Genomic DNA, 9,801 nt, shown 5'->3' on the forward strand with positions numbered 1-9,801 from the left:
GGGCCCATCTATTCACAGCCACACACAGCGCCTCTTTTTCAGAGTCCACGCGTCACAAAATAATGAAGATTGGAAATGTTAATGCAGGAAAGTGAGAAAGCATAGTTATGTATGCTGCTTGCAACCCGTCCTTCTGCACTGGTGCATTTCATCCTCAGATCACATCCCTATGCTAACCATATGTTTGTTAGAGATAAAAAAGCATGTGATTTGCATGTGATTTCCCAGAGCGCTTGCCACATATGTATTTATCCTTGAAACAGCCTATTCATAATTTACCGCCACATTTGTGGCGTTGTAGTTGGCGCAGCCCTCGCCCGCAGCCGAGGCCCTGACGCCGGCAGCTTTGATGGTCCAGCGCTGCATCTGTACTCACCGTTTGGTACTTTGATGCCAGCTGAACCAGATGGGAGACGTTGGACACAAATGTGCTGCCAGGAGTGATGTGTCGTTTTTTAGCAGCCAGAGTAACAGCTTTCGCTATGTCTGGGGGGCACCTGGTTTCTTCTGCGCGCTGGGCTGGGGGGACCTGCTGTTCAAATGTGTCTTCTGGCGCTGTCGCGGCCGGGAGGCTCCAATCTGCAGCAAAAGGGACACACAGAGACGTGATCAACATTTAAAACATATTAGCATAAAGTACCCTCACTCTGTTTTGAGAAAAGATGCTCTTGATGTCCTACAGGAACTGAAAGACGGCAAGGCCAAATCTTAGGACAAAGCGCTCGGTCGCCCTTTGTAGCTTTCTGATGTATTGTTCTTGCTCTAAGTGAAGCGCTCTAGTGCCTTGTGACTAATCGGCGCTATGCAAATATAAAACCAAATAATAGATACAAAAGTTCGAAGCATTCATGGCCTTGTTCCCAGTCAACAAAGAAAAGAGATGCACGTGGCAGCGAGGCAAGAACTTCAGTGAAAAGCCATTTGATGTTATAACCGTTTTAAACATTGTCAATCGCTTTTTCTTTTACGGGCTGCTTTGAAATAGGTGAAACTGCAAAGATAGCCTCCTGTAGAGCTGCAAGCCTGCGGCACCAGCGTTGAGCAGACAGCACTAGCGCTGTATCTGCTGCTTCTGTAAATGTCCTTTAGATCCGATATCTAAAGGAATGGGGTTTTGACCTCTTGACCTTGGAATTAGACTTATAATATCATTGAAATGAACAGATAAGCGGTCAGTACCAGGCAAACCGATATAAAACAATACCCTTTAGGCAGCAAGGGTACATGAAGTTATGGTATACTGCACGTACAGAGTGCAACCACCCTAAAGCTTCTAGGCACTAGGGTAAAGGACAATACATCATCCATGGAACCTGAGAGAAGAGGAGTTTTAAGAACGCAACAAACGCATCCTGATGGGACAGCAGAATATGTCAATCACATTCAGTGAGGGTGACAAACATATTGACTTGATTTCTCAGCAGAAAAGTACCTTTATAGGTATTCCGAGCCTCCGCTATGTATCAGAAGGTGTAAGGGCTGGGTGGGGTTTAATGTTTCCCTCTAACGTGCTATTCGCTAGTCGAGGGCCTTTTCGATACATTGGACCTAATCTGGAGTACGTGAAAGAATACTCCTGTAGTACTGCTTTAAGTACTCTTACTTTTGTGAATCTGTCCTCATTTTACCTAAGCAGACTTTATTGAAACCAGACATGCACTAATTTGAAAACATATATCTATACTTTTCTTACATTTTATGTTTTAACTCTGCCAGATTTGTTAATTAATGATCTTCCGCGTCTTCTTTTCATTTTTTTTGTACGGATCACTTCAGTTAGGCTCCCCTCAACTTTGCAATCTCTTTTCAAGCCTTAAAACAAGAAGTCAGGCCCGAGGGAAGTGCTTTTTGTAGACGATTTACAAGAGCAAGGTTACAAAATAGTATTTAATTGGTGGAAACCAAAAGAGAAAGCCATCTTTTATTTCCACCTATAATAGATCTGCTGGCTACGATTTCAAAGTTTGAAGAAGGTCCCCCGAAGAGTTTAGCTAGATAGTCTTTTTGATCGGTGTTAGACCTGGCATCATTGGCGTGAGTCTCCCTTCCATTTTGACGTATTGCCTTCTCTGTTTTGATATGTTTTTGCTGGTTTTATGCTTTGGGCACTGTGCCACTGCTAATCAGTGCCACAGTGAAAGTGCTCCCTATGTTAAATTAATGTACTAATTGGTTATTCCATGATTGGGTTTTTTGATTTACCTGTCAGCCCCTAGTACAGTGCACCATGTGTGCCCAGGACTTGTAAATCAAATGCTGCTGGTGGGCTTTCAGCACTGGTTGTGCCACCCACAGAAGCAGCTTGTAAAGTGTGTCTCAGGCCTGCCATTGCAAGGCCTATGAGCAGTCTAGCACTGCCATGTCGACTTGGCCAAGTGCACCCACTTGCCAGTCCCTAAACCTTCCCTTTGCTTCATATCAGACACCCCTATGGTAGGCCCAAGGGCGGGGTGCATTGTAAGTATAAGGTAGGACATGCTCTGATGTGTGTAACAAGTTCTAATAGTGAATTACAGCCATTTTAGTTTTCACTATTGAAGGCAACCTGTTCTCATAGGCCAGAATGGGCAGTTAGATTATTACATTCTTATAATCCTAACTGACTCAGGGAACATGGCAGAAATTCGAATTTAGTATGTACACTTTCGGGTGTTACGGGTGATGGCGCTCATATAGAATTTAGTATGCCTGAACTCAGAATGATAAAATACAACTTTTAGTAAAGTTGGTTTTAATATTCTGTGTTTGAAAATACCACTTTTAGAAAGTAGGTAGGTTGTGTATTCCTTGTCTGGGTTTATGAGTGACAGAGCTGGGGGATTCCAGGAGACAGGCTGGGGCCGCCCAATGGTAAATAGAGAGATCTGCATTTAGATGGGAGGGAGGAGTTGCACCTGGGACCTGAATAGGGCTGGGCCTTCCCTCTACAATGCTGGCTCCACCTCCTGTGGCTTGTCTGATGTCTCTACCCTGCACTGTCAAAGAAGAGGAGGAATCATGTCAACAGAGTGCTCCAGAGCTGTATCTTCCCTCCCCTGTGCTGGCTCCACCTCCTGTGGGGCGGCTGATGTCTCTGCCCTGCACAGTGAAAGGAAGAAGAGAGTCATGGAAACAAACGGCCAGATTCATCAAGCCGAAAACGGCTCGCAAAGGGCCAGATTCTGAGAATCTGGCCCTTTGCGAGTGCTATTTTTGCATTTGGGATTCATCATCCCAAATGCAAAAATCGCATTTTTAGAAATCGCATATTTGCGATTAATTGCATTTAAGTAATCTCAATTAGAGATTCCTTAAATGCAATTCAAGAAGTATTTAAAAATTGCGAAATCGCTATTTTTGGCCGCTATTTACCAAGAAGTCTAACTTCGTGGTAAATAGCGAAAACTGAGAAAAATGCACTTTTGTGAATTTTTTTCAGTTGTATGTTACACACACACATGTCCTTTGGACATGTGTGTGCGCAACATCAGTCTACATTTTCATTTCAGGGGTGCTACAGGGTGTCCTTTGGACACCCCTGGCACCCTTGAAATCGCATCCTTATTTGCGTCGCATCCTTATTTGCGATTAGCAAATTGCTAATCGCAAATAAGTAATAACTCCCCATTCATTCCTATGGGCCTTCGGCCTTCGGCCCATAGGAATGAATGGGGAGTTATTCCTTATTTGCGATTAGCACTTTGCTAATCGCAAATAAGGAATGTGTAGGAATCGCAATTTATTTAGCGACTCCTACATGAATCCCATTTTGCAAGTCCTTAATAGCGATTCCTTAATAATGGCTATTCAGGACTCGCAAAACGGGACAATGATGAATCTAGCTGAAAGTGCTCGGGAACTGGTTTGGACTAGGCAGAGGCCTCTCTGCCTTCAGAGAACAAAGGATTTTGGGGTATAAATATTGAGACCCTGATCCCAAGAAATTAGATCACTTCTGGAACAAGAAACCTTTCTGCCAAGGAGAAGAACCAAGGAAGCTGCAGGAGTTTGGACTGCCCCTCTGCCAGTGTGCTGTTTGCTGGGTTGGCCTGCAGTGGTTGCTTCATTGCCATGGGGAAAGGAGAGGGAACTTTGTAAAAACTTTCATCTACAGAATATTCTCCAAGGGCTTGAACTGTGCTTGCCTCCTGCTGAAGTCTCAGGGACAAAAGACTTCACCTCCAGCTCCCTCCTGAATTTCTTTGCTGAGAATTCTGACTCCTGACACTTGCGTGCCGCTAGGAGCTGGAAACGCGACGCATCGAAAAGAAGCATGTGGCCGGCGCAGCTGGAATCATCGCATTGCCGGAGAAGCGAGCCTATGAGCATTAATCAAGTACATCTCTGATAGCAATCAGCAGCAGCAGCTGGTAGGTGTTCATGAAGAAAGTTCAAGGAGTCAGTGGTCAATCCAAGACACGTTAGTTATTTAATAAATAATGTCCTTCTTTCTAGTGCTCTACAGGAGTAACATATGTAGACAGTATTGCAATGACTGACAACTTTTAAAGGAAAGAGTTTTCATTGTTAAATGACGTACGAGAAGGCGGCCATTTTCTTGTGGCTCAGCCTGTTTTCATCTGTTTCTACATGAGACTCAAGGAAATCCGCCTGCATGACTAATTCACGCGGACACTTTTGCACTCAATGTGAAGCTTCACTGTGTCCCCTCGAGCTACTTACTCATGTCACTGCTGTCATTGAAGGTGACGGAGCCTCTTGTCGAGGAGACGACTTCCGGCCAGAGAGCCGCCACGAGGGACTCGAAGAGTTTCACCTTGTCCCCTGTCAGCTGGGGGAACACACAGTGATGGATGGCAGACATGATGGCTCTGTCCTCAAGCGTATGCAGTCGGTTTTCATCAGCATTCCCAGAGACACCGTCTCCTGCAAATAATAGATGGTTTTACTTGAAAACACAGTGCAAACGGACAACAAATGCTAGCTGGGGCTCCACAGTGCTATAAGAACACTCCATTCGCAGCCGCAATGTCATAATGTGCATTATTCTATTTCAAGCGTGTTGCACTGTGCCAGTATGCCACCTCACAGATGTTTCAGCACCCTCTGAAACACTATTTAAAGGATAGCCTCATGGCGTGTTACTATCCAGCCGCACCCAATCTTCTAGGGAGCTATTTTAAAAATAAGCCAGTTCGGGAAGACGTAAATAAGGAGCTTTTGAGTTGATTGAGATGAGACCTGCTGCATATCACTAGCAGAACTACAGCCCCCTGCACCCTCCCCCCAGCAGACCTGGGGATGTATTTGAACCTCTGCTGCAGTACCCACCTTAACTTAAAACTATGTGAGAAGAGTGCAGTCAGAGCCTCTAACCAGGTGCAGTTCATCCCAAACCTGGAAGGGATAGAAGGCGCAATACCGCCTCGTCCGAGGTACTAAATTCTGAATAAATATAATTAAAATAATTAACAATTACATGAAGAGTGATGTAATACTCTAGGGGAATTCTACTTCAGTTCCAAGAACTTAGGGGACTACAGCAGAAACAGCCTAGCAGTGAGTAGCAGCAAATTAATGTCAACTTTAAAGATATACTTCTCCTGTGAAAGTTCCTACAAAAGGGCCTGTGAAGTCATAAGTGGTAGGACAGTCTCATGCTACAAACGCATGAGCCAGGAGACTGTCCATTTAGCGCACAGAACTGCAGAAAATCTAGAGCAGTAAGAAGTTACAGTCACAGCAGACTTCAGGGGTTTCAAGTGAACAATGAGCAAAGTGCCTCACCACAGCATGCTCAGATGTACTTCTGATTTACAAACAGCCATAGAAAGTGAGTTCAGGGCAGCAAGCGAAATATTGCGACACAATGGGTCCAATTCACAAAGGAATGCAAGAGTACACAAGCGTACTCCTGTCATGCTCTTTAAATACCCTTCCATGCCTTAGTGAATTGGCCAAGAATAATTTAAAATGGGAATAAAGTAGAATATTAATATAAAGTTGGTAGAAATAGAGCGGACTCTGCCCTCTTTGCATATTTATTAAAAGTGAATTTGTCATTTTGGGGCAGATTCACAAATGTATGTAGAAGTAAGTAAAAGAATACTCATGTGGTACTCATTCATGTACTCAAATGCTTTTGGAGAATTAGCGCCATTGCAATAAACCAAAGATGTCCCCTTAGTTCTGGGCAACCCACTGTTTTATATCTTTTATAATGAACCTCGTTTATTGTTTTATCTGTGATATTTTTAAATTGAATGAAACCATTTTAGGATCTTTTTAAAAAAAAATTAATTATAATGTTTTATATAAGTCTTTTTATATTCTTCAATGTATGACTGTACAATGATACTAGATGAGGGCCTAAAATCCTGACAGAACGATTCTTTCCCCCTCCTGAGGCGGAAGCCGGGAGGTCTACTCTTTCACTTTGTGCTATTTTAATATCGCACGTTTCAAACTGGCTTGATTTAATAAGCTTTTAATATTGGCTTGATGTAATAAGCTTTTACTTGATTACCTGGTGCTTTGTGACCTCTCCCCCCCTCCCTTCACCACCGGACCGCTCTCGGCCGAGTATCGACGCTGAGAGCTGGTTCCCGGTTTGGCGTGTGTTTAACGGCGGCCATATTGGGTGTGCGTTATCGCCGGAACGCACTCTAGTTGCGCTTAAAAGGGGATTAGAGAGCCCGGCGCTTGATCCTGACAGAACGATTCTTTCCCCCTCCTGAGGCGGAAGCCGCGAGGTCTACTCTTTCACTTTGTGCTATTTTAATATCGCGCGTTTCAAACTGGCTTGATTTATTAAGCTTTTAATTTTGGCTTGATGTAATAAGTTTTTACTTGATTACCTGGTAATTTGTGACCTCTCCCCCCTCCCTTCACCACCGGACCGCTCTCGGCCGAGTATTGACGCTGAGAGCTGGTTCCCGGTTTGGCGTGTGTTTAACGATGGCCATATTGGGTGTGCGTTATCGTGGGGACGCGCTCTAGTTGCGCTTAAAAGGGGCTTAGAGAGTCCGGCGCTTGATCCTGACAGAACGATTCTTTCCCCCTCCTGAGGCGGAAGCCGCGAGGTCTACTCTTTCACTTTGTGCTATTTTAATATCGCGCTTTTCAAACTGGCTTGATTTAATAAGCTTTTAATTTTGACTTGATGTAATACGTTTTTACTTGATTACCTGGTGCTTTGTGACCTCTCCCCCCCTCCCTTCGCCACCGGACCGCTCTCGGCCGAGTATCTACGCTGAGAGCTGGTTCCCGATTTGGCGTGTGTTTAACGGCGGCCATATTGGGTGTGGGTTATCGCAGGGTCTAGTTGCGCTTAAAAGGGGCTTAGAGAGCCCGGCGCTTGATCCTGACAGAACGATTCTTTCCCCCTCCTGAGGCGGAAACCGGGAGGTCTACTCTTTCACTTTGTGCTATTTTAATATCGTGCGTTTCAAACTGGCTTGATTTAATAAGCTTTTAATATTGGCTTGATGTAATAAGCTTTTACTTGATTACCTGGTGCTTTGTGACCTCTCCCTCCCTCCCTTCGCCACCGGACCGCTCTCGGCCGAGTATCGACGCTGAGAGCTGGTTCCCGGTTTGGCGTGCGTTTAACGGTGGCCATATTGGGTGGGGTTATCGCGGGGACGCGCTCTAGTTGCGCTTAAAAGAGGCCGGTCATGCCTCCGCGCAGCGGACGCGTACAGCGGACGCGCCGGACCTGCGCCGGAGTCATGCCAGAGTCCTGCCCGTCTGCGCCCGTCCGCGCACAACCGAGCACAGGGGCCGCCCCCCCCCCTGATTGTCAACTGGTATATTCCCCAGGTGAGCTACACCGGCTAGACTCTAGCAATCATACCTTAACATCAACCATTCTGACCAAGCTAAAAGAGACTGGCATTCTGTGTACTAATAGGAGCGTGCCTGTGAATCATCCCAGTCTGAAGCTAACTAGCCTGAACACTAGATTGTTACAAAAACATCACCTTGAAATTTTTACTCTCCTTCAGAATGAAGACATAGATGTCCTAACCCTTACAGAAACGTGGCTGGGCGACAGCTCCCTACCCGACATCATAGCCGCCTTCCAAACGAATATGACGCTATGTGGCAAAATCATGCAGTCTATCGTCCCCCAAAATCTACTTCTTTGTTTAATGACTTACTGGCCCCTATCATCTCAGATATCTGTACACGCTATCAAAAGGTCTTAATAACAGGAGATTTTAATGTCCATTGGGACAAAATGTTTAAGGATGTGGCAACTCGACAGATGGAAACCACCATGACCACACTTGGGCTCCAACAATTAGAAGAGGTACCCACACATGATAAAGGCCATACCCTCGATCTAATCTGGACCTCAGATCCGGATGTAGCTCTTACAGGTATCCTACCCTGTATTTCGTCAGACCACTACCTGATAAATTGTGATATCCCAATAGATGGGGACCTGTCTCAACCACTACCCCCAAAAACAAAAAAAGTACGTCAATGGAGGAAAATTGACTCAGAAACTCTGACGGACACCCTCCTTAAAAATATACAGCTACATGATACGCATGGAGATCTAGATCAGGATCTAGATCAGGAACATGCGAATGTGATGCAAAATCTTAGTCAGGCCATTCATCAAATTGCACCCGAAAGAAATCAAAAGATAAACAGAGTAGTAAAAGGTGCCCCATGGTTTAATCCTTCCTTGAGGGAAGACAAAATAAAGCTCTGCCATTTAGAGAGACGCTGGAGGAAAACAAATGATCCCATAGATAGGGATCATTATAAAACATTTCTTAAACTATATAAAAATTGTATTCTGTCAGCAAAAGCTGAGTATTATGAATCCCGAATTAACAACACAGAGAATATCCAGAAAGAGACCTTTAAGATCCTAACAGAGTTGAGCAAGAAAGTAGAAAAATCAGAATCTCCGATAGATTGTAACACCTTTCAACACTACTTTCTTGATAAGGTAAAAACTATTCTCTCTGACATCAAGAATACCTCCAGTAGTCACCCTTCCTTTTCCCACCTTCAAACTCCCCCCCCCCCCCCAATTTACACCATTTCTAAGTTCCCTCGGATTGACTCTACAGTCTTAGGACAGCTTATGAATCAAACTAAGTCAGGCTCACCAGCAGACCCATGTCCCCCCAGCATTTTTCGACTGGCTACTTTAGAGAGTCATTTTGTCTCCCTACTGAACAATTCATTAGATATTGGCCAACTTCCTTCCAGTTTTAAAGAAGCTCGAGTTAGGCCCCTGATAAAAAAGCTGGGGTCTGATCCCACCAACCCAAAAAATTATAGGCCTATATCCCAGCTACCTTTTCTGTCCAAGATTCTGGAACAACACGTCTTGATATCTCTCTCATCATTCCTGGAGTAACACCATCTACTCCAAGAGCGTCAAGCAGGGTTTCGGGCACACCACAGCACTGAATTGGTGATGCTTTCAGTGCTGGATGAGCTCAGAGGTATGGCTGAACTCCCTGCGAAGCGGTTGCTCCTTGCTCACCTCCTGACCTACAAGCGCCACTGCGGTATCGTAGCGCTGATTATTTGATTCATTTGATTCACTGGCTTATCTTTCATCTAGCATTTTACTCTCCCGTGATAAAGCGCCCATTCCACCGCGTAGCGCTCCGCATTGCGTAGCTGATAGCTGTTTAGTGCAGACACTATCTCAGGCGTATTGTGCTATTACTGCTGTTGCCCATCTGAGGATTTTTAATATTAATTGCTACCTGTGTGCATAGCGCCGACGCTGTAACTGACCGCATTTGTTTTGGTGCATCTACTCTGCCCTCGCATAGCGCCGTGTTGTTGTTTAGAAACCCTCCATTTTGTTGTGCCTGCAGCCCG

General features: G+C 44.9%; 1 protein-coding gene across 1 annotated transcript in view; it reads right to left on the reverse strand.

Annotated features, from left to right (window-relative positions):
- Nucleotides 1-4,841, reverse strand: part of LOC147729701 (dynein axonemal heavy chain 17-like) — a 1,258,223-nt gene extending 1,253,382 nt beyond the window's left edge. The window contains exons 1-2 of the mRNA XM_086954021.1: nucleotides 4,663-4,841; nucleotides 377-579 (exon numbers count right to left, since the gene is read on the reverse strand). Coding sequence (XP_086810147.1) covers nucleotides 377-579; nucleotides 4,663-4,804 — 345 coding nt within the window. The 5' untranslated portion in view covers nucleotides 4,805-4,841. The remainder of the gene's footprint in view (nucleotides 1-376; nucleotides 580-4,662) is intronic.
- Between the last annotated feature and the right edge of the window lie 4,960 nt (nucleotides 4,842-9,801).

This window comes from Lissotriton vulgaris, chromosome 2_1 (genome assembly GCF_964263255.1).
Source record: "Lissotriton vulgaris chromosome 2_1, aLisVul1.2, whole genome shotgun sequence".
In the NCBI taxonomy this organism is placed as follows: Eukaryota; Metazoa; Chordata; class Amphibia; order Caudata; family Salamandridae; genus Lissotriton; species Lissotriton vulgaris.